Genomic DNA, 25,622 nt, shown 5'->3' with positions numbered 1-25,622 from the left:
AACTGTAATCAGGCATTTGAGTCTGAAAAGGCTGTAGTCTAAAGTCAAGACACAGTTGAAGTGTTGGCCACCACATGCTTATGGCAAACAACACCAGATCGAAAACATGCAAAAGAACAGAGAGGAGATTGATTCATGCGTAAAGGGCGCATACCCCACTGAATGCACCCAGGAGGATAACACTGTGTCCGATTGAGCTTTAACGACTTTAATATCATGGATATATTTACACAAATACTCATTTCTGCATTTCATGTTTCACATTTGTGATTTGCTAAATGTAATCGACAAAGAAAACTGCTAAAATGGATTACATTGTGGTGTTTTTATTCAAAGAAAAAGACTGTTTGTAGAGTAACATTTGAAAATGCATCATATTTCTTATTAAAGTATATTCATTCCTACTTTAGTCCAACATGGCAACAAATGGTCACTAAGGTCAACAAAAGAACACCATAATAGGGAGTTTTAGTTGTAATGGGTGCAATAGTCAAAGAAAGGCTACTACAGGGCTTTTGGGAGAGGACACCCAACACCATCTCGCATATTTTAACCCCCCCATCATTTCATCAACTTTCTTTGCATAAAAATTCAAAAAATAAATACAAAATATCCCCCAGAACATATACAAGATCAAAAAGACAGTTTGGTTGGTTTAGCAGTAGTGTTTTAAGCATTGCGTTAAGTGTCATAATATTAATCGAACACACTACTCATCCGTTTCTACTTGTCAGATTTGAATAACAGCAAAACAGTGATGGAAAAATCATACAGGTGTTAGCAATCACAGTATCACAATGGTTGTTGTAACCGAATAATTACCATTATATCAACTGACTGTACAATACGTATCTCAATAAAACTGTTGACCGTTCTCTTCTTAGAGATCACCAACCTCTCTGAGTAATACACACTAATACTGACTGAGATGAGATTGTACTTTATTCATCCTCAAGGGGAAATTAGTTTAGATTGTCATTTCTTCTCAATAGCTGATAAGGAATCAGCCAGTGACCCCTATAGATAACAGACAGAAACAAAAAATAGTATATTCCCGTTAGCCAATACAATTTCAACTTTCTAGTACAACTTTGAATACAGTCATTCCCATTTGCTGAGGCAGTTGATATAGACAAAAGTTTAGTTGAGTCAATTCAGATTCTGTCTCCAAAATATTTATTGGTTTAATTTACTGGCATATAATCGAACAACATGTGGGGGAAATGATCCAAATACGTTTTCAATCCAAATAAAATAGCATTTTCCTATAAAAGTACAATCTACACTTTTACGTTGTCTACAGTTTACCAGCAACTGCAGCAAAATAATCATACAAAATGCTACAGGAAAAAATATGTACAGTTATATAATTTGATATAATTGCATTTCTTATTTCAAAAAAGCACTCGCACATCTGAGTTATCTGGTTGCAGGTGCGAGGGAATACAATAACCTCAAAGAAAAGAGAAACCTGCACACTGCTCTTGCTCTTATTAAAGCATAATATTTCAAAACAAGTAATACCAGCAAGAGCAGTGTGTTTTTTTTGTTTTGTTTTTTTGAATATAATGGCGTTGCAAATGGCAGTTCGGTTGTAGACTTAAGAGTACGCAAGTTGACATGATGTCCATACTGCTGCAAGCCATTCTTCAAATATCTTATAGGGGTCGCCAAATCCACATGAAAAGTCCAGCCAACCTTCGCAAAGCATCTGTTTAGCTTCTTCACACATCCCACCAGGACAACTGGGCACAGACGTCAATTCGTTGTCTATCCACGTTGTTTCAACGTATTTTTTTTTTTCGTTTTAAAATAACGTGGAAACAACATTGATTCAACCAGTTTGTGCCCAGTGGGGTGGCTCGATTCAATCCATATCGCTGAAGTTCAAAGTTGTAGCACAATTTACATTTAATGGCAATGTTCCCACGTTTATGGAGACTGCATTCACGGTAAATTGCATTTGTCGGCTCAATCAGAAATGCTAAATGTAGCTTGGCATTTATTGTCATGAATCTTGCCCTGGAGGCAGCTCTGCAGAGTGGTCACTAGCTGACTCGACACTGGACTTGACCAACCAATTCCTGACACTCACGTGCCGTATCCCTAAAAAGAGAGTGAAATGCATGCAGACACCAGACACTTCTCTCCCTACCTGCTTCCTCTTTCTGTCTCCTTTAAGAAGAATAGAAACTACTTTTTCCATTGAGTAGTCTAGGATCCCTTCACAACACACAGCAACATTCTCTGTCCCTATAGTTGAAATATACAGTGTATTTTTTCAATTTCCGCCATTCACTACCATTCTATGGATACACGTCCATATTAGGACATCCTCAGTATCACCATTCAGTATCATTCCATCATACCCGCGTGGTGTCCATATTAGGACTGCCTCAGTCTCAGCAGTCAGGTATTGTACTTGTTCCACCCTCCATCAGTGCTCTCTCAGGTCTATGTGTTCTGATGTATGAGTCTGTCCCTGTATGCGTTTGTACACTAGTGAAAAATCTAATGTCCCCTCTAGGGATCAATAATGTTTTATTTCTTTTTAATTCAGTTTAATTCATCCAATTGGCTAGGCAGTTGCCATTGTGCTGGTTAGCTGGGATAGCTGGTATACACAGGTTAAGGTTGGGCACTCTGCGGTAGACAAAATGGAAGGGTTGCGAGTTTGGGTGGCTGTGTATCTCCGCTTTGATTCGCTGGGGGTGTGTGTCCGGGGCAAGCTGCTGACTGGTTGCCTCAGTGATGAGAAAGAGGGCGTGGTTCTCGGGGTCATGAACATTGAACTTGTAGGTGCAGAGCGAGCATACTTCTTCGGTGGTGGAGTACGGGTGGACTAGGAGGGTTTTGGCTGTGCAGCCGCTGTTGACTTCTTGTAAGGCGACTCGCAGGTAGTTCTGAAGGAGAAGGGATACAAGGAATGTAATACAGGTATCATTCATACAAAAATACATTTATGCAAACATGCAAAACAGATATAAAATATACTCATGCAAAAACACATGGGAGAAAATGACACAAAGAGAGACAGAGAACACGGATATCAGTTATTTGCAGGTGCTCATGCAGGATCAGAACTGAGACACAAATACACAGGAATGTTTTTGTTTTTTGAAGACACACAGGGAGAAAGATGAAGGAGCGCTGATACGGCTCTATAGCCTCTATTATTTGTATGGCGTTTACAGGAAGACACAGCCATTTCAGAGCTAACAGAAAACCAAGACAACGCGTCATTAGTACACAATCACATGCATTAGATTAGTCCTATCTCATCTACCTTTCAGCTTCCTTCTCAATATCACTCCCTTCTTGACCATCCCTAACCCGGAAATCAAGCACATTTTATTCTTCCAACAGTGTCTTCATAGTTCCAGATCATTTTTGAATACGGATCCAAATACAGAGGGATAGTCTCGGCATGTCACCACCGGCGCTTCTCATGCAGATTGGTGTTGAGTGAAGTTGCCCCTCGACGCTAATCTTGGGTCAGTTTTGCATTTCCTCCCACTAATGGTTAAGGTTAGGATTGGGGGAAAGAAAGCTGATCCTAGATCTGTACTTAAGGGAAACTTCACACTGGAGCCATGCAGATTGTCTCCCCCGTCTCGGGGAAGGCATTTTAGGGGGGCGTTCTTTCAAACTCACTGCCTGGGGGTCAGATGGGGTTCAGGGCGATACCTGGAAGTCGTCCACGGAGGGTGCCGTGCGCTGGGCGGTGCGTCGGCGGTGCCACTGGTGCAGGGTGTCTCTGGCCTCAGAGCTGAGGACCCTGGCTGCCTGTTCCTCCTGGAAGTTCTTGATGAGAGCCATGGCCCCGTACGCACTGGTCAGGTAGTAGCCACCTGTGAGAGGGAGGGTTGGGGAGAAGAGGAGAGCAGGCAGGGAAGGAGGAGACCCAGGAAGAGAAATATAATACTGTCAATATGGGCATGCTGTGGGTTTGACTGTGGACGTGTTAATGTCTCAACGAGGCCATACGAGGTAGAAAATGACGTATACATTTTGCATGTTGGTGAAGAATACATTCTGGTGTATACGTGAGTATATCGCAAACTGTATACTGTGGTATTGAATCCAGTTTCATGACGTGATGGGAGACCTACCCTCTCCATGCAGCAGTGAGGGGTCCAGCAGCTCCATCATGTAGAGGATCTCAGTGTCCAGCTGAGGCATGTCACATTGGGCCAGGACATAGGTCAGCATCGGTAGGAAGTCATCTGCTCCGTACATCCTCCCTGAGAGAGAGAGATTATTATTAATTTTTATGTTAATACTGTAAATCTCCAAAGTAAACTTTGGCAATATGTACATTGTTACGTCATGCCAATAGAGCAAATTGAATGGAAGGGAATTGAAAGGGGAGAGAGAGAGGAGAGAGGGAAGAGAGAGTGATAGAGAGAGAGAGAGAGAGAGGAGACAAGAGAGAGTAGAGAGAAGAGAGATGGAGAGAGAGGAGAGAGGGAAGAGAGAGAGACAGAGGAGAGAGAAAGAAGAGAGAGCGAGAGAGAGAGAGGCATGTCACAATGGGCCAGGACGTAGGCCAGCATGGGCAGGAAGTCATCCTCCCTGTACAAAGGGGAAAGGCAAGGTGAGGTATAGGAAAGTTGTGGTCAGATGAAAACACACACATGAACACACATACTCAAAAACATGCAGATAAAACAAGGTTGGAGGTCAATAGATTTAAAAAAAAAAAAAGTTTTATCAAACAAAATAATTAAGAAAAAGTGCTTTTTAGTTTCCTTCCTGAATTTACTGACTTTAAATGGAATTGATCCCAATCGTGTGTAATACACAACCAGATACACTATAGACAAATATGTGGAACTCATCCACACTCTCTGCATAGTCGTGGCCAAAATAATTGAGAATGACACAAATATTAATTTTCACAAAGTCTGCTGCCTCAGTTTGTATGATGGCAATTTGCATATACTCCAGAATGTTATGAAGAGTGATCATATAAATTGCAATTAATTGCAAAGTCCCTCTTTGCCATGCAAATGACCTGAAAAAAAGGGCTTCACAGGCAAGGATATTGCTTCTAGTAAGATTGCACCTAAAAATCAACCATTTATCGGATCATCAAGAACTTCAAGGAGAGCGGTTCAATTGCTGTGATGAAGGCTTCAGGGCACCCAAGAAAGTCCAGCAAGCGCCAGGACCGTCTCCTAAAGTTGATTCAGCTGCAGGATCGAGGCACCACCAGTGCAGAGCTTTCTCAGGAATCGCAGCAGGCAGATGTGAGTGCATCTGCATGCACAGTGAGGCGAAGACTTTTGGAGGATGGCCTGGTATGAAGAACGGCAGCAAAGAAGACTGATATTCTGCAAAAGGTACAGGGATTGGACTGCAGAGGACTGGGGTAAAGTCATTTTCTCTGATGAATCCCCTTTCAGATTGTTTGGGGCATCTGGAAAAAAGCTTGTCAGGAGAAGACAAGGTGAGCGCTACCATCAGTCCTGTGTCATGCCAACAGTAAAGCATCTTGAGACCATTCATGTGTGGGGTTGCTTCTCAGCCAAGGGAGTGGGCTCACTTACAATTTTGCCTAAGAACACAGCCATGAATAAAGAATGGTACCAACACATCCTCCGAGAGCAACTTCTCCCAACCATCCAGAAACAGTTTGGTGATTAACAATGCCTTTTCCAGCATGATGGAGCACCTTGCCATGAGGCAAAAGTGATAACTAAGTGGCTCGGGGAACAAAACATCGATATTTTGGGTCCATGGCCAGGAAACTCCCTAGACCTTAATCCCATTTAGAACTTGTGGTCAATCCTCAAGAGGCGGGTGGACAAACAAAAACCCACAAATTCTGACAAACTCCAAGCATTGATTATACAAGAATGGGCTGCCATCAGTCAGGATGTGGCCCAGAAGTTAATTGACAGCATGCCAGGGCAGATTGCAGAGGTCTTGAGAAAGAAGGGTCAACACGGCAAATATTGACTCTTTGCATCAACTTCATGTAATTGTCAATAAAAGCCTTTGACACTTATGAAATGCTTGTAATTATACTTCAGTATTCTGTAGTAACATCTGACAAAAATATCTAAAGACACTGAAGCAGCAGACTTTGTGAAAATTAATATTTGTGTCATTCTCAAATGACCATGACTATACATGTAACCTCCCTCCCAAAACACATCCTCCCCCCAATCCCACCTACCTGAGTTATCCTGCATGATGGTGTAGATGAGTTTACACACTCGGAGCAGCAGCGACACCTTCTTATCCGGGGAGTACATCTTCCTCATGTTGTGGAACTTGTGGCGGATCTTCTCGATGGCCATGGGGTCAGGGGGCACAGCCCCATCCACACCCAGGTCCTGGGGCCTCCGGGTCTTAGCCAGGGCCAGGTTCTCCCTCAGCTGCTGCCAGCCTCCACTGCTCACCTAGGAGGAGAGGAAGGAGAAGGTTATGACTGTAGAAATGTAGTTATTAGAAGTGACAAAGCCCCAGTGCTTAAATGGGAGAGTAGAGAGAGGAAGGTCAAGGTTGTGATTATAGATATAGAATTACTAGACAAACAAGGTTATGAATCATCTTCATGGTCATGATCGCCATCTATTCATTATATTTCTATGATCATTGTTCCTTCTATTTATTATATTTCTATCATAGAAATGTAATTACAAGAAGGGGAGAAAACCTCTCAGACCTGTGGTTATGATGACATCAACTTCAGGATTCTCCTTAGTGTAAACACTGCATATAAAATATATCCTGTTAAAAGACATGAGCTCCTTGACTGACGTTCTACTAACTTTCCGAATCAACTATGATTCTAACAGGTGCTACAATGGAAGACAAAGCTCACCTGAAAGTCGTGCAGGGCCACTTCCACTACGCCCTTCAGCGGCTTCAACACACATTTGTGCATGGCCTTCTCCAGGACAGAGTCTAGAGATAAAACACACAGACACGTTGGGTGTTAGTGACTGCTTCCCCAAACTGGCTTGTAACCTAAACTGGATCAAGACACACTGCTGTGTGCAGGGCTTTCTTCGTCTTTTTGGAGTTCGATCAATGTTTCACACAATTAGGAGGATGTGGTAAAACTCTCCGTTACGTAAGTGCTTTACGTTTAAAACTTTTTAGAGGGATAAATCTCATGCAAGTGAAAATGCTTTTCCGCAATGAAACGGTAAACGTAAACGCTGTAAAAACGTCAGGCAGTAAAATAAATACCATCCACAACCATTAAAAAACACCAACTGACCCAGATGCAGTTTGACCATGCAATGGCATTTTATTGTACAATGGTGCGCGTACGCTGTGAAGAGTTACATCCACTGCCTCGCCCTAAAACATAACCCAGCCATAACCATAGCTGAACCTGCACACTAACGGACATCACCCCAAGATCCTCAGGAGAATAATACATGCTTGAACACAAACTACACAGTTGGATAAAACAATAGCCTACATCCATCACGTAGCCTATTCTATTATTTTTCATCTGATCACAAACTGTATAAAATCAGAGTCAAGCAAATAGTCATTGCTGCTGGTTAACTAGCGGTGACAGAGCCCGTGAACCGTAGCCGGCAGCTGGGTACTGAACCGTACTTTTGATCGTCTCTATTATTTCAACTGGTTGTTCTTATGTTATAACCTCATTGACATTTGTATACATTTTCATTTGTTACTGCCACTTTATCATGCAAAGCCTTCATCCAAATGAATCTAGTGGCCTATTGTGTGGAAAACCTGAGAGTAGCAAAAGTCTAGAGGAGGACAGCTTTTTGGTGTTTGACATGAGCAATGCTGGGTTTTCCAGGAAAACACACACACAGAGAGACAGAGAGAGAGAGAGAGAGACAGAGAGAGAGAGAGAGAGAGGTGTTTGGGGAAGTGTAAGGTTAGAAAACTCCCCACTCCCTACAGACTACACAGCACTAAATTCCTATATGTAAATGAGCCAGTTTAGCAAAGCAATGTCAACCAAGGTAAAAACTGGGTAGTGTTTTACTGTCAACCAAATAAAATAAATATGATTCAAATCAAATCAAATCAAATCAAATTTTATTTGTCACATACACATGGTTAGCAGATGTTAATGCGAGTGTAGCGAAATGCTTGTGCTTCTAGTTCCGACAATGCAGTAATAACGAGCAAGTAATCTAACTAACAATTCCACAAAAAAACTACTGTCTTATACACAGTGTAAGGGGATAAAGAATATGTACATAAGGATATATGAATGAGTGATGGTACAGAGCAGCATAGGCAAGATACAGTAGATGATATCGAGTACAGTATATACATATGAGATAAGTATGTAAACCAAGTGGCATAGTTAAAGTGGCTAGTGATACATGTATTACATAAGGATGCAGTCGATGATATAGAGTACAGTATCAACGTATGCATATGAGATGAACAATGTAGGGTAAGTAACATTATATAAGGTAGCATTGTTTAAAGTGGCTAGTGATATATTTACATCATTTCCCATCAATTCCCATGATTAAAGTGGCTGGAGTAGAGTCAGTGTCATTGACAGTGTGTTGGCAGTAGCCACTCAATGTTAGTGGTGGCTGTTTAACAGTCTGATGGCCTTGAGATAGAAGCTGTTTTTCAGTCTCTCGGTCCCAGCTTTGATGCACCTGTACTGACCTCGCCTTCTGGATGACAGCGGGGTGAACAGGCAGTGGCTCGGGTGGTTGATGTCCTTGATGATCTTTATGGCCTTCCTGTAGCATCGGGTGGTGTAGGTGTCCTGGAGGGCAGGTAGTTTGCCCCCGGTGATGCGTTGTGCAGACCTCACTACCCTCTGGAGAGCCTTACGGTTGAGGGCGGTGCAGTTGCCATACCAGGCGGTGATACAGCCCGCCAGGATGCTCTCGATTGTGCATCTGTAGAAGTTTGTGAGTGCTTTTGGTGACAAGCCAAATTTCTTCAGCCTCCTGAGGTTGAAGAGGCGCTGCTGCGCCTTCCTCACGATGCTGTCTGTGTGAGTGGACCAATTCAGTTTGTCTGTGATGTGATATATGCCGAGGAACTTAAAACTTGCTACCCTCTCCACTACTGTTCCATCGATGTGGATGGGGGTGTTCCCTCTGCTGTTTCCTGAAGTCCACAATCATCTCCTTAGTTTTGTTGACGTTGAGTGTGAGGTTATTTTCCTGACACCACACTCCGAGGGCCCTCACCTCCTCCCTGTAGGCCGTCTCGTCGTTGTTGGTAATCAAGCCTACCACTGTTGTGTCGTCCGCAAACTTGATGATTGAGTTGGAGGCGTGCATGGCCACGCAGTCGTGGGTGAACAGGGAGTACAGGAGAGGGCTCAGAACGCACCCTTGTGGGGCCCCAGTGTTGAGGATCAGCGGGGAGGAGATGTTGTTGCCTACCCTCACCACCTGGGGGCGGCCCGTCAGGAAGTCCAGTACCCAGTTGCACAGGGCGGGGTCGAGACCCAGGGTCTCGAGCTTGATGACGAGCTTGGAGGGTACTATGGTGTTGAATGCCGAGCTGTAGTCGATGAACAGCATTCTCACATAGGTATTCCTCTTGTCCAGATGGGTTAGGGCAGTGTGCAGTATGGTTGAGATTGCATCGTCTGTGGACCTATTTGGGCGGTAAGCAAATTGGAGTGGGTCAAGGGTGTCAGGTAGGGTGGAGGTGATATGGTCCTTGACTAGTCTCTCAAAGCACTTCATGATGACGGATGTGAGTGCTACGGGGCGGTAGTCGTTTAGCTCAGTTACCTTAGCTTTCTTGGGAACAGGAACAATGGTGGCCCTCTTGAAGCATGTGGGAACAGCAGACTGGTATAGGGATTGATTGAATATGTCCGTAAACACACCGGCCAGCTGGTCTGCGCATGCTCTGAGGGCGCGGCTGGGGATGCCGTCTGGGCCTGCAGCCTTGCGAGGGTTAACACGTTTAAATGTCTTACTCACTTCGGCTGCAGTGAAGGAGAGACCGCATGTTTCCATTGCAGGCCGTGTCAGTGGCACTGTATTGTCCTCAAAGCGGGCAAAAAAGTTATTTAGTCTGCCTGGGAGCAAGACATCCTGGTCCGTGACTGGGCTGGGTTTCTTCCTGTAGTCCGTGATTGACTGTAGACCCTGCCACATACCTCTTGTGTCTGAGCCGTTGAATTGAGATTCTACTTTGTCTCTATACTGACGCTTAGCTTGTTTGATTGCCTTGCAGAGGGAATAGCTGCACTGTTTGTATTCAGTCATGTCACCAGACACCTTGCCCTGATTAAAAGCAGTGGTTCGCGCCTTCAGTTCCACACGAATGCTGCCATCAATCCACGGTTTCTGGTTAGAGAATGTTTTAATCGTTGCTATGGGAACGACATCTTCAACGCACGTTCTAATGAACTCGCACACCGTATCAGCGTATTCGTCAATGTTGTTGTCTGACGCAATACGAAACATCTCCCAGTCCACGTGATGGAAGCAGTCTTGGAGTGTGGAGTCAGCTTGGTCGGACCAGCGTTGGACAGACCTCAGCGTGGGAGCTTCTTGTTTTAGTTTCTGTCTGTAGGCAGGGATCAACAAAATGGAGTCGTGGTCAGCTTTTCCGAAAGGGGGCGGGGCAGGGCCTTATATGCGTCGCGGAAGTTAGAGTAACAATGATCCAGGGTCTTTCCACCCCTGGTTGCGCAATCGATATGCTGATAAAATTTAGGGAGTCTTGTTTTCAGATTAGCCTTGTTAAAATCCCCAGCTACAATGAATGCAGCCTCCGGATAAATCGTTTCCAGTTTGCAGAGAGTTAAATAAAGTTCGTTCAGAGCCATCGATGTGTCTGCTTGGGGGATATATACGGCTGTGATTATAATCGAAGAGAATTCTCTTGGTAGATAATGCGGTCTACATTTGATTGTGAGGAATTCTAAATCAGGTGAACAGAAGGATTTGAGTTCCTGTATGTTTCTTTCATCACACCATGTCACGTTGGCCATAAGGCATACGCCCCCGCCCGTCTTCTTACCAGAAAGATGTTTGTTTCTGTCGGCGCGATGCGTGGAGAAACCCGCTGGCTGCACCGCTTCGGATTGCGTCTCTCCAGTTAGCCATGTTTCCGTGAAGCAGAGAACATTACAGTCTCTGATGTCCCTCTGGAATGCTACCCTTGCTCGGATTTCATCAACCTTGTTGTCAAGAGACTGGACATTGGCAAGAAGAATGCTAGGGAGTGGTGCACGATGTGCCCGTCTCCAGAGTCTGACCAGAAGACCGCTTCGTTTCCCTCTTTTTCTGAGTCGTTTTTTTTTTTGGTCGCTGCATGTGAACCATTCCGTGGCACTGGTTGTAAGGCAGAACACAGGATCCGCATCGCGAAAAACATATTCTTGGTCGTACTGATGGTGAGTTGACGCTGATCTTATATTCAGTAGTTCTTCTCGGCTGTATGTAAAGAAACCTAAGATGACCTGGGGTACTAGTGTAAGAAATAACACGTAAAAAAAACAAAAAACTGCATAGTTTCCTAGGAACGCGAAGCGAGGCGGCCATCTCTGTCGGCGCCAGAAGTAAAATCTCAGGACTGGCCTTGACTCCTTTGTATGTTGGGCAATGTTTATTATGTTGCTATACCTCCTCTGTAAGCCTTTACAATGGGCTACACCCCTTAGAAAAAAACGAGTTCCAAAAACGTTATTTGTGGAGAGATAGGGTTCTACCAAGAACCAGTTGGATCAGAAGAACCCTTTTTGGAAGACAAGGGTCCTTTGTTAGGCAAATGGTTCTATCTAGAACATTTAACACCCTTTACTGTTTTTGGGTGAACGGGTTCTTTGATGATTCTTTGGAAGACAAGAAGGGTTCTACAGAGAACCAGCCGACTTTCATCACTGTTACGATTTAAAATGACAAGTTAGCATCCCGTTCACAGGGCTGGTTAACTCTGGGGAATCCGTTGGTGTCTAGACAGCTAGGTAGAAGGAACTACAATGCACTTTAAAATGGGTGGAATTGGTGCCTCTAGGGCATCTCAGATAGTTGTTAGGGGACCTTTATACTGAAGAATTTCTTTTGGTGTATTGTTGTTTATAATAACACATATGTTATTGTGTATATGAATATGTGGTCTATTGTGTTTATTGTATTCTGATGTGTATTGTGGTGCTATACAGGGCTCATCTGGAAGACAGACCTTGGTCTCAGCATTGACTCTGTCAAAATAAAGGTATAAATAAATAAAAATACAATAAATAATAATATACTATTTCCCAGCATGCTCTGTTGAAGGGAGATTTTCAGAATGGTTTGATTTACTGTAATATCTGTGTTTTTGCATGTACATTGATTGGTTGATACATTTTATGCTACACAAAGGTAAATAACCGACAGTTTTCTAAATATCCAATCTGTTGGATTTATTGCACCCGTTACTGAGATGGTTGTTCCAGTTTAGATGATTGAGGTACTCTCAGTGTTCAATCTTCCCTACCCTAGCAGTCATTCTGAATGCAGGTTGCAGGTGATTAACAATTCCACTTGTTGGAAATCCTAACTCTGGCTGGATTCCAATAGGAATTACACATCACTTTGCAAGCCATCATAATGTGACTTGCAGGCCCGGTGTGGCCTGTAAACCAGGAGATTCTTAACACCACTGTGTTAGGGTATAACTAGGCCCTCAAAGAAAGGCCAAAGATTTTTATAACGAACCCAAGATAGACCAGAGCCTGTCGTTTCCAATAGGAGCAAATCCATCATAGTGTGCAGAACAAGCAAGGAGGTGGGCAGAGCCAAGCATGAGCTAGTGAGATCCTATTGGCGTGTTCGAGCATTTATTTGCATATTTCCGTTAAGGAACGCCTACTCCGTGAAGTGCGTGTGTGCAATAACTCGAATTCACCCTTGCACTCCTTCTAAACAACAACTTATTTTACAACTTTAGCAAACGGTCCACTCTGTTACAGATTCTAGTTTTGGAAACAGAAAACTGTATGGAGATCAAATTTTTCATCGATGAGAAAATTAGCAGAATGTCGGTCAAAATCCATCTGGCGTTATCTTCTCCCACTGCCGACCACTCGGCTTCCTCTGATCACCATATTTTGTAGTGAGTGGAAACGCCAACCGGATGCTTCACATTTATACCTCAGGTGAAATATCTGACTCATTGTTCTATTTGTGGAAAGGCCTTATGATTTACACTACCGTTCAAAAGTTTGGGGTCACTTAGAAATGTCCTTGTTTTTGAAAAACGCACATTTTTTGTCAATTAAAATAACATCAAATTGATCCGAAATACAGTGTAGACATTGTTAATGTTGTAAATGACTATTGTTGCTAGAAACGACAGATATTTTATGGATTATCTACATAGGCGTACAGAGGCCCATTGTCAGAAACCATCACTCCTGTGTTCCAATGGCACGTTGTGTTAGCTAATCCAAGTTTATAATTTTAAAAGGCTAATTCATCATTAGAAAACCCTTTTGCAATTATGTTAGCACAGCTGAAAACTGTTGTTTTGATTAAAGAAGCAATAAAACTGTCCTTCTTTACACTAGTTGAGTATCTGGAGCATCAGCATTTGTGGTTCGATTGCAGGCTCAGAATGGCCAGAAACAACTTTCTTCTGAAACTTGTCAGTCTAGAAATTGCCAAGAAACTGAAGATCTGGTACAATGCTGTGTACTATTCTCTTCACAGAACAGCACAAACTGGCTATAGAGTTAGGGTTAGGTTTAGGGTTAAGGGGTGGGGGTAGGGTTAAAATAAGATTTTTGAATGGGAATACATTTTTTGGTCCCCACTTGCCCCCCCCCCACCCCTTACCTCAATTACTAGTAAATTGATCCAGTTTGGGCTTTTAAATGACATTACGATGACCTACACCCATGACCTACACAGTATGTCAACAGTGAGTGTAGGAGAGCACAGTCCAAGCTTCACTTCTCTATTCCTGAAAGCCTTCCATAGCCTGCTTCTTTTACCATTACGTCAGTCTGTCTGTCTATACAGGAATCCCCTTTGTGTTACTAGTCGAGACTAAACCTTGTAAACATTGTATCTGGTGGCAAACACGGAACATCCTAGCCTATGTTACTGTCCTTTGGGTCGTAGAATGTTACTGTGCCTGGTTTAGTAAATGCATGCATAGGCCTATCGAGAGCATTGGTAGTCTTTTATTGTTGTGTTTATAACCTTGCATACTTCTAGGAAGATAATAATGTCTCTGTAAGACGTTGGTTTATATTATACAGTCGTCTGCCCCATGACCTAAGTTTTCTGTTTCTAGACCCCTAAGCTGAGAGAGAGAGAGAGGTCAGCTACCACTCCAACAACCACTTCTTCTCTGAACAATGCTTGGCTGTTGTTGTTTACAAAGAACAAGGGACAAGAGCCGAGTGTAAAATTAAGGCTACATATTCATGCAAATACTTATTCAGCCCAAACTCAATGAAAACCCTCTTTGACAACATTGGCTAAGTCAGCCTCCATCACAATTTCATTGTCAAACATTAGCACTTGCTTCAGCTCAGTGTCGTTAAAATTAGGACTACGTATTGTAGTCTCCTTCTCTAACTAGGCCTATTTTCTGTCACTAGTAAGTTCATACCATATTTGGTCCCACATTAAAATAATCCCTGACATTTATGGATTTAGGTTGGGAGATAATTGGCATTTTTGCCGTTCCAATTGAACCACAAATGTAGCTTGGCAGTTGGCACCACTGTGTGAATTTGTGCCAAGCTTGAGAGGCCAGGAATAACTGACTGTAGGGAAGGGAGGGTACACTGGCACCTCACTGGCATCTCCGTAACCCAACACTGGTTTCTATAACCAGTCTGTCTTAACATGGACTAATAGGGAGTTCTTCAAATAGCTGGGCTAATTTGTACAGGCTAAGTCTTGACAGTTTATCATGGCAAATATGGATTAGGTCACTGTGAAACTAGTTTTTAGATGTTACTTCCCTATTAGAGCTGAAGTGGTTGGAGAGAGAGCCAACATGAGCAAATCACTCATACAGACGTTCATGTGAAGTATCTACCCACACACCAGCTTCCTTGTAGTCTGAGTTTCACACACACACACACACACACACTCACCTATCTGATCCTCGGGTATGAGGGATTCGATGGGCGGGTCCAGTTCGGAGCTCTGCGTCAAGTAGGCCTTCATCTGGGTCATGAACTGTCTGAGGGTCTGCAGGAGGTCTAAGCCTGACGTATGACACCCCTTATTCTCCTGTACAAAACTGATATAATCCTGAACCAGGCATCCGAAGTAGGAACTCTTGTCCCTGGAGAGCTCCGCTATCCTCCTCACGGCTCGCCTTTCTGGGGTCATGAAGGTGCTGAAGACTCCAGAAACCTTCCGGAAGCTCAGCGCAACTTTGACCCCGACTCCGACCCCTCTCCGGCGGGCTTTGAAGGGAGGACGGAGGCCCTGTTCCAGGTCGTTCTCCAGGCTGACGCCGTAGTCTTCCTCTTCTTCGTCACAGAGGTCTTCGTCGTCGCTGCTGTCCTCGTTGTTGCCAAGGTGATGCCGTAATCTGAGAGGGGGGCTGGCGGGGAGGGAGAGGGGAGGGTGGGAGTAGTCCAGAGAATCTGAGGAAGAGGTGGAGATGGACATGTCGCTCAGCCTCCCCTCTTGTCCCTCTCGCCTGGGGGTCTTACCCGGAGGGCTGGGAGGGCTACCAGCACCATTTCCCACTATGGAGGGAGCGGGTATGGCCGGTGCCTGGCACGGGGGAAGCTTGGCACGGGACAGAGCCTTGGCGATAGTCTCGTCATCAAGAGCGATGTGGCACCGGTGGGCGTCGATGTCAGGTTTTTTGGGGCGTGGGGGAGGAGGGTGTTGAGGGTGTTGGTGGGGTACAGGGATGGCGGCGCTGCTCGTCGTCTTTTTGGAATGGCTGCTGTGCCTGGCACCCATGGGAGGGCGAGGGGTGGGGCGAAGGTTCTGATTGGATGAGGGTTGCCTGCTGACAATGGCTGTGGGCGTTTCGGGCATGCTGCTCTTGGGCTTCTGGGGAAGAGGGGTGGGGGAGGAGCTTGGCGGCGCTGGGAGAGGGAACGGGGGCGGGAATAGGAGGGAACGGGGGGGGGCGGGGGCCGAGGGGGACGTGACTTCCTTTTCACGTTGGGGTCCGTGACAGGGGCCGAAGACGTCCCACCGGTAGTTCCCGGGCTGGGGGTGGAGTGTGTGACGTAGGGGGAAGGAGAGGTGGAAGAGGATTGAGGGTCTTCCTCAAGCCGCCGGTGAGTCTGGAGGAAGAGGGGGTTGACGAAGCAAAGAGCCCCGTTGGACTGGCTTCTCTCCAGGCGAGAGGAGGAGGAGGAAGAGGGACGAGCTGGAGGAACGCTGCTGTGGCGAGTCGCACTCTGTTTCTCTTGTGTCCTCTCTGCACCCTGGATGTCACCGTCTCTGTCAGGGCGCTGTGGTGGAGGGCGAGAGGGAGTGGTTGTCCTTCGCAGGCTGCCTAGAGCAGAGTGCCAGAATCCTAACAGGAGAGAAGAGATTGGGAATCATTAACAGAGTCCACACACTGTATACATTGAAAAACCTCCAAGAGCTGCCTAACCACAACCTGACCCAACACTCAAAGTCATGGTAATCATTCAAACACACAGACAGACACCTTCCTACCTTCATACACAGACTCATACCCTCATAAACAGACACATACTGTACATACATACCCTCATACACAGACATACATACCCTCATAAACAGACACATACTGTACATACATACCCTCATACACAGACATACATACCCTCATAAACAGACACATACTGTACATACATACCCTCATAAACAGACACATACATACCCTCATAAACAGACACATACTGTACATACATACCTTCATACACAGACATACATACCCTCATAAACAGACACATACTGTACATACATACCCTCATACACAGACATACATACCCTCATAAACAGACACATACTGTACATACATACCCTCATAAACAGACACATACATACCCTCATAAACAGACACATACTGTACATACATACCTTCATACACAGACATACATACCCTCATAAACAGACACATACTGTACATACATACCCTCATACACAGACATACATACCCTCATAAACAGACACATACATACATACCCTCATACTCAGACATACATACCCTCAAACACAGACATACATGCCCTCATAAACAGACACATACATACATACATACAGACATACATACATACATACATACAGACACATACATACATACATACATACATACACAGACATACATGCCCTCATAAACAGACACATACCCTCATACACAGACATACATACCTTCATACAGACATACATACCCTCATACACAGACATACATACCTTAATACAAACATTGATACCTTCATACACAGACACATACATACCCTCATACACAGACACATACATACCCTCATAAACAGACACATACAAACCGCCTAGCTCTAACCTTGACCCAAACACACAAAAAAAAATGCATAAACACCCACAGGAACTACCATCAACACCCCTTTCCCACTTACTTCATCCTCCAGTTCACTGACACATCCACAATATAGTGCCAGTAGCACTGTGGATAGGCAGTCAAACTTTTTATATCCCTCTCTTTCTTTCTCTCTGTTCCTCTGTGATCCTACGCTCTTCTGAGGCAGCGGAGAACGTGGTGAGCTCAGCCCTGCATCGCCCAACACTGATTCAAGAATGCTGTCCTGACAGACACACACCCAGAGAGACAGAGAGACGGACAGGGAGTCGCACATGCAAATTCCACAGGGGTGGTGGGAGGAGTCTACACACTGGACAGGCCTACAGTAGTGTATAGGCCCTCCTCTTTCCTGATCGCCCTCCACCTCCCTTCTCTTTGCCCGAGTTTCCTGCTGCGATGCAGGACATTGGTTTCCGTTACGATCGTCTCTTCTGTTTTTTCACTTGTATCCACTGAATCAGTCTATTGTTTGCTGGCACTTGGTGCACACGTCTCTGTGCCAACTCATCCAGACAAACAATCACACACTAAGAAATACTTTACAGAATAATGGCATTCATGTAATAGAATCTACAGACTGTTATAAATGATTCTATAAGTTACTTTAGAGGACTGCGAAGCACGTTCTGTACGCATTGAATTCCACCAGCACACACACACCCTCTGCACAGCAACACATCTGGGACTGCAGAGAGCGACGGAGCTATGTCGGGCACCGCTTCAAAGGTCTCGTCATACCTCTCTAGTCTAGGGACGGAAACAACTCGGTGGTATTGATGCAATGCCCACTTGAGAAACATGACCTCTGGAGCTAGACTGAGACAGGCAACCTCTCCCTGCTCTTTACCCCACCCAGAGTGCACTCATCCTGGGCTGGGTTTAGCAGTGACCCCACAGGGAATAGCCTGGATGGATCTCCTGCAGAGAGCTTTTACTGATAGTTCAAAGGACATTTCTTCCTCCACTACTTTCTGAGCCTTGGACAGACTCTGTACCCAGGACTAAATTGTGTGTCAGTAATGTATTCATAACCTTCGGTAATGGAGTATACTGCAACAAAGTGTGTCTGTAGTGAGTGAACAAACTCAATTCTGTAGGAGGAACCATGTCTGCCATTCCCTTCATGACCTCGTAGTTAGTTGAAATGGCCGAGCCAAAGTCTGCTTCCCTTGGAAATAACAGACACAAATATCCATTTGAAATAGAACCTGTCCATTGGAAAAAAGTTTCCCTAAATGATTGTGTCAGCATGCTAAGAAAAGATCCTCATGTAGACTGATTCTCTCTCTCTCTCTCTCTCTGTCTCTCTCTCTCTCTCCCCTCCTCACCCCCCCCACACACACACACACACGAGGGGTCAGAGTAAGCCTGTGACTGATGTGTGTGCCTGTGTTCGTGCCTGTGTGTATAATTCTCCAGTCACCACACCCTCCTCCTCAGCCCTGGAGGAAACTGACTCACCCACTGGAGTTTCAACAGAAGGAAACTAAGAATATCATGACAGAGTGACTAACTAAACCTGCCATGAAACCAGACCGCACCGGTCAGCATGAGTTAACTAACGTATAAAGTTAATAGACGGTATCGGTAGCCGCAGCACCTGTACACATAGAAACGTCAGTCTGTGGAATGAGGGGCTTTTTTTTGTACATTATGCATGTATGTACTTAAGGAGACACAGCCCATTTGGATATATTGCCTTCAACAATATGATATACATGTATAAATAAATACAATTATGCTGTTTCCTTCTATATCAATTTACTATCGGATAATTGATGTGGATATCATTTTTATGTCTCTGTGTCCAGTAGTTTCACCAGCTAATGCTAATTTGCGTTAGCGCAATTGCTAACTAGAATTAGCGCAATGACTGGAAGTCTATGGGAACAGCATGCTAGCTGTTTTTGTCGACTTCCAGTCATTGTGCTAATGCTAGTTAGTATTGGCTCGCGAAACTACCTCTAACTTCCTTCATACTGGACGCAGATACATATAAATGGTATCCACGAGTTCATCTGACTCTGGGGAAGTAGATAAAGGGCCTCATTGCCAGAATCCCAAACTATCCCTTTAAGCAGAGAAGAAAATAGAGTTGATCACATTCTACCCATCTATTACTGTAGTACCTGCTCCTAGTTGGGCCACCTCCTCCAGGTCCTTCTGAGTCTTGGCGGCTGCAATGGCTTCTGGGAGATTCAGGGTGAAAGGAAGGACGTCCCTGAAAAGAGAAGAGAGAGAATGATCCAACTATGTCTATAATGTCCAACAGATATTCAGGAGACTCCGAGAGTGGACTTTCCCAGTCTGTATCTCCTCCTGCTAGCTGGACCTGTGTTCTGTCCTCAGGGTGGGTGATGTCACAGGGTGGTAGAAGGGGTTTGTCAAAGCAAACACAACAGCCTGAACACCAGAGCGACCGGAGCAGAGAGATGAGGAAGAGAGTGACATCACTGTGCTGTTACTGTCAACTCAATGCCAACTAACAGAGCCTTGAGGCCTCAGCTGGTGAATCTCTTCACTAGCAATCACAATATGCTGACTAAAACATTCCTTTTACTGTCAAATTGAATATGCAAGTTATTGAGGATATTTTCCCGACTAGGTCATTAATGAACTATAACTTGAGCCTGGAGGTTTTTCCTCGTCACGTCAAGTGAATAAGAAAAACTCCTACCGCTAATGATAGTAAAGTATATCATTATATTCTGTGGTTTTTTATGTTTAGGTTTTATTTCACAGATTGAAACTGTGTTGTGCTGTGTTGGGCATTACTGGAAATTAATGGGTATTACTGGACATTACTGGGTATTACTGGACATTACTGGGTATTACTGGGCATTACTGGACATTACTGGACATTACTGGTTATTACTGGACATTACTGGGCATTACTGGATATTAGTGGACATTACTGGACATTACTGTGTATTACTGGACATTACTGGTTATTACTGGATATTACTGGACATTACTGGACATTACTGGACATTACTGGTTTACTGGTTTACTGGGTATTACTGGACAATACTGGATATTACTGGACATTACTGGATATTACTGGGTATTACTGGGTATTACTGGACATTACTGGACATTACTGGGTATTACTGGGTATTACTGGGTATTACTGGGCATTACTGGACATTACTGGACATTACTGGATATTACTGGGTATTACTGGATATTACTGGATATCTACTTCCCTGACCACAAGGGTTTTATGTCATTCCACTTGTGGGGTATTGTTGTATGTTTACTGTAAGTTGGTATTTTGTCATTATTGGACATTACTGACGTTACAGTTGTTCAATGTTTTGGTTTCTATTTCTCAGTTGAAACAAAGTTCTGACGTGTCTTTCGCTCTGAGCTGTCTGTCTGCCCAGCTGGCATGAAGCCGGTCTAAAACCAGAAGTGAGAAGAGGGCAGTTGAGACAAGCTATGTCCTGAGTGCTCACCTCTTACTTAACACATGGTACCCAATAGTAAATCTACAGGTTATGATCTTATGGACAATTTTTTTACTTCGCTATGCTGCAACCCAGATTGCAGCTCCACTGAAATACATATTTAATTGGTCACTGGAAAAAGGGATGTTTGCAAATGTATGGAAGCATGCGAAACTGTCCTATTCCGAAAGACAGCAAAGAACCCATTACTCCTGCCAATAGTCAACCAGTTAGTCTACTCCCTTCACTCTGTAAGATATTGGAGGGTATTGTGAGTAGACAAATATGGGAGTACATGGAAAATAATGATCTGATTACAGCCAATCAGCATGCTTATCGTAAAAACCATTCCACTACCACTGCATTGGTTGACATGACTGACCAGCGGCTCAATTCTATGGATAATGGTAGATTTGTGGGTGTACTATTTTTTTATTTTAGTGCAGCATTTGATTTAGTGGATCATAAAATAATTTTGATGAAATGAATGCATTATGGCTTTAAGGAGGTAGCATTGAATTGGGTACAGTCATATCGAACTGACAGGAAACAGTCCACCTCTATCAATGGTTAATTTTCTTCCCCTCATGCTTTAAACTGTGGAATACCGCAGGGCAGCTGCCTTGGGCCACTTCTTTATTTAATATTTACCAACGACCTTCCTTATGCCTTATCTGAAACTCAAGCTATTATGTTTGCAGATTATACTACAATTTACACCTCAAGACAATCGGTTCAACAGGTACAGCAAGCTTTACAAGGAGATTTGGAGAATATCAGGGAGTGGGTTTGCTGGAACAAACTTGTTTTAAACACCAAGAAAACCAAAGTTATGTTGGTCTGTTCCACTAGGAAAAGGGAGTACAAATTGAGGAAGTGGCAGAAACCAAACTACTAGTAGTGCAGCTAGACAACTGCTTATCATGGTTGTCTCAAATAACTCATCTATGTAAAGAAAATTTTAAAACAGCATGCATGATCAGAAGGATAGATAAATATTTACCGGGAAAGATTCTTAAGCAAATAACACAAGCATTAATTGAGAGTCAGGTGAAGTACTGTTTTGTGGTCTGGGGAAATGCATCAGCAAGTGAAATTAGGAGGCTGCAGATTGCACAGAACAAAGCAGCAAGGATTGTTTTAAGGTGGAGATATGGTTCTTCTGTTGTAGTCACGCGCAATGCTCTTGGTTGGTCATCAATCAACAAGATAATTGAAAAAAACATGCTTATTTTATTTCACAATATACACCATTTGGGGCGGCAGGGTAGCCTAGTGGTTAGAGCGTTGGACTAGTAACCGAAAGGTTGCAAGTTCGAATCCCCGAGCTGACAAGGTACAAATCTGTCGTTCTGCCCCTGAACAGGCAGTTAACCCACTGTTCCTAGGCCGTCATTGAAAATAAGAATTTGTTCTTAACTGACTTGCCTAGTTAAATAAATAAAAAATTATATTTTAAAACGGCCAAACTCTATTCATAACGGTTTTCAGTTGGTAAGAGACAGACATTCAGTAAATACTAGGAATAGATTGTCCACCATCTATGTGTTATCCAGACAGAAAAGAAAAATAGGCAAAAGAACATTTCGATTTAGAGCAATAAAGAAATGGAATCATTTAACTGAGCAAACCAGAAACCTTTCAATATATACATTCAAACAATACTTTAAAACCATTTAAATATAATACTAATAATAATAGGAAAGTTGTGCTGGACTATGGTAGATGAAGAATCAATATATATTTTTAGACTGAGTATCTATCGGGTCAATATGTTATTGTATTGTCTGTTTTTAACAGTGTATTAATTATGTGTGAAAATGTGTTCGTATTATAAATTGTATTTTAATGTTTAAGGACTCTTGGAAGATTAGTCCAAATGAGGACACAATATTATTTCCATGCAGTTGCTGTAGCTCTCACTGCAGTGGAATGACAACAGAGGGAGGAATGACAGAGGGAAGGAGGGAGTGGGGATAGGGTGGCGGAGGGAGAGGGGGACGGAGGGAGGAGAGAGACCTTTGAGAACATGACTGTACCTGCTGATACAGTAGAAGGCCACCAGGCGAAACAGGTCTGCAAAACTGATCCCAGATCCTTCCAGAGAAAAGGCTGCAACCAGAGAAAGAACACAGAGAATACATCAAAACTGTTCAGACTTTATTATGAGGTACAGCCAAATCTAGTCTTGGTTAGCTTCCATCTTGAAATTTATGAGGAATTTCTCCCAATAGTTATGTTAGGTTAATGTCCATTCTATTATACTACTTCTCCATAATGTCATCATTCATCCAGTATGTCATCATTCACCTGGTATGTCATCATTCATCTAGTATGTCATCATTCACCTGGTATGTCATCATTCATCCAGTATGTCATCATTCATCCGGTATGTCATCTGGTATGTCATCATTCACCTGGTATGTCATCATTCATCCGGTATATCATCTGGTATGTCATCATTCATTCGGTATGTCATCATTCATCTGGTATGTCATCGTTCCCTGGAGCTATTACTATCCCATTACTCATGAAGTTGTTTTCTTGTAACCACAACGGTGCAGTAAAGTACCAAAACTGTACATGTCTCTGGAAAGAGAACACACCCAATAGATAATAGCCAAACGCTACATGAGATTTTCCCTGCAATAAATACAGTGTGTGTGTGTGTGTGTGTGTGTGTGTGTGTGTGTGTGTGTGTGTGTGTGTGTGTGTATGTGTGTGTTAAGGCATTACTGTTTTATAATCAAGATTAGCCCTTTGAGCAATGTGAGAGTCACATTTTTCAGCAGTGGTGGAAGCGTGAAACAAGTCAAAGGAATCATCTATGGAACGCAAACATAAACGAGAGAGTGAGTGTGTGTGTGTGCGTGCGTGGGTGGGTGTGGGTGTGTGTGGGTGTGTGTGTGGGGGGGTGTGGGTGTGTGAGAGAGTGAGCTAAAGGCCGAATGTGACATGGTTAAAGGTACACTACCGTTCAAAAGTTTGTCACTTAGAAATGTCCTTGTTTTCCAATATTAAAACATACAAAATTAATAGGTAACATAGTCAAGATTATAGGTTATAAGGTTATAAATAATGATTTTTAATTGAAATAATAATTGTGTCCTTCAAACTTCGCTTTCGTCAAAGAATCATCCATTTGCAGCAATTACAGCCTTGCAGACCTTTGGCATTCTAGTTGTCAAGTTGTTGAGGTAATCTGAAGAGATTCCACCCCTTCCTGAAGCACCTCCCACAAGTTGGATTGGCTTGATAGGCACTTCTTACGTACCATACGGTCAAGCTGTTTCCACAACAGCTCAATAGGGTTGAAATCCGGTGACTGTAGTGGCAACTCCATTATAGACAGAATACAAGCTGACTGCTTCTTTCCTAAATAGTTCTTGCATAGTTTGGAGCTGTGCTTTGGGTCATTGTCCTGTCGTAGGAGGAAATTGGCTCCAATTAAGCGCCGTCCACAGGGTATGGCATGGCGTTGCAAAATGGAGTGATAGCCTTCCTTCTTCAAGATCCCTTTTACCCTGTACAAATCTCCCACTTTACCACCAACAAAGCACCCCCAGATCATCACATTGCCTCCACCATGCTTGACAGATGGTGTCACCACTCCTGCAGCATCTTTTCATTTTTTCTGCATCTCACGAATGTTCTTCTTTGTGATCCGAACACCTCAAACTTAGATTACCGTAATTGCTGGACTATTAAGCGCACCTGAATATAAACCGCACCCACTGAATTATTAAAAAATATGTATTTTGTACATAAATAAGCCGCACATATCTATAAGCCACAGGTGCCTACCGGTACATTGAAACAAATGAACTTGGTCACTATCTTCTTCTTCCTGTGCACTGAAACCACTGAAGTCATCTCATTCGGTGTCGGAGTTGAATAGTCTCAGAATTGCTTCATCCGATGTTGGATCGTTTTCATTGTCGCTCTCGTCACTTTCATCCGGAGGCAAATACCCCGCTGAGCTCATGCTGCCCCTTCAACACACAGCAGTCCAGCCTTTCGAAACCCGTTGATGATAGTGGATTTTTTGACAATGCTCCACGCTGTCAGGACCCACTGGTAGACTTGACCATAAGTTCCTCTTCGCCTGCGGCCCGTTTTAGTGAAGGATTTCTCCCCACTTGTCATCCAAGCCTCCCACTGAACAAGGAGCGCCACCTTAAATGCACGATTTACACTGATGTCGAGTGGCTGCAAATACTTTGGGCCATCTGCTTTTCTTCCCTCTGAAAGCTTTTGTTGTCTTTTTGCACTGAGTCAGTTCCTCACGCTGCTGTTTCCAACGTCTTATCATCGACTCATTAAGGCCAAGCCCCCGTGCAGCAGCTCTATTTCCTTTTCCAACAGCCAGATCGATCTTCTTCAACTTGAAAGCTGCATCATATGCATTTCTCCGTGTCTTTGCCATGATGAGGGTGACAAAATGACTACCGTAATCAGAATGATGGGAAGTTTGAGCACGCTCGATTTACGTCACATTATGTGACGGTGCTCAGTTTTTTGGCGGCATGAATCTTGTGAAAGCGGGAAAAATCCATAAATTAGCCACGTCATTGTATAAACCGCAAGGTTCAAAGCGTGGGAATAAAGTAGCGGCTTATAGTCCGGAAATTACGGTAGTCTGTCCATAACACTTTTATCCAATCTTCCTTTGTCCAGTGTCTGTGTTCTTTTGCCCATTCTCTGATCCACCTCTACGCA

General features: G+C 43.7%; 1 protein-coding gene across 1 annotated transcript in view; it reads right to left on the bottom strand.

The window, feature by feature from the left end:
- Positions 1–310: 310 nt before the first annotated feature.
- LOC112235428 (ras and Rab interactor 2-like) overlaps positions 311–25,622 on the bottom strand; it is a 63,907-nt gene continuing 38,595 nt past the window's right edge. The window contains 9 exon segments of the mRNA XM_042310907.1: positions 311–2,903; positions 3,688–3,851; positions 4,113–4,244; positions 6,185–6,410; positions 6,836–6,918; positions 15,050–15,800; positions 15,803–16,446; positions 19,584–19,675; positions 22,943–23,015. Coding sequence (XP_042166841.1) covers positions 2,562–2,903; positions 3,688–3,851; positions 4,113–4,244; positions 6,185–6,410; positions 6,836–6,918; positions 15,050–15,800; positions 15,803–16,446; positions 19,584–19,675; positions 22,943–23,015 — 2,507 coding nt within the window. The 3' untranslated portion in view covers positions 311–2,561.

The sequence above is a fragment of the Oncorhynchus tshawytscha genome, linkage group LG32 (genome assembly GCF_018296145.1).
Source record: "Oncorhynchus tshawytscha isolate Ot180627B linkage group LG32, Otsh_v2.0, whole genome shotgun sequence".
Classification (NCBI taxonomy): domain Eukaryota; kingdom Metazoa; phylum Chordata; class Actinopteri; order Salmoniformes; family Salmonidae; genus Oncorhynchus; species Oncorhynchus tshawytscha.
This window is presented reverse-complemented; position numbering and strand designations above follow the sequence as displayed.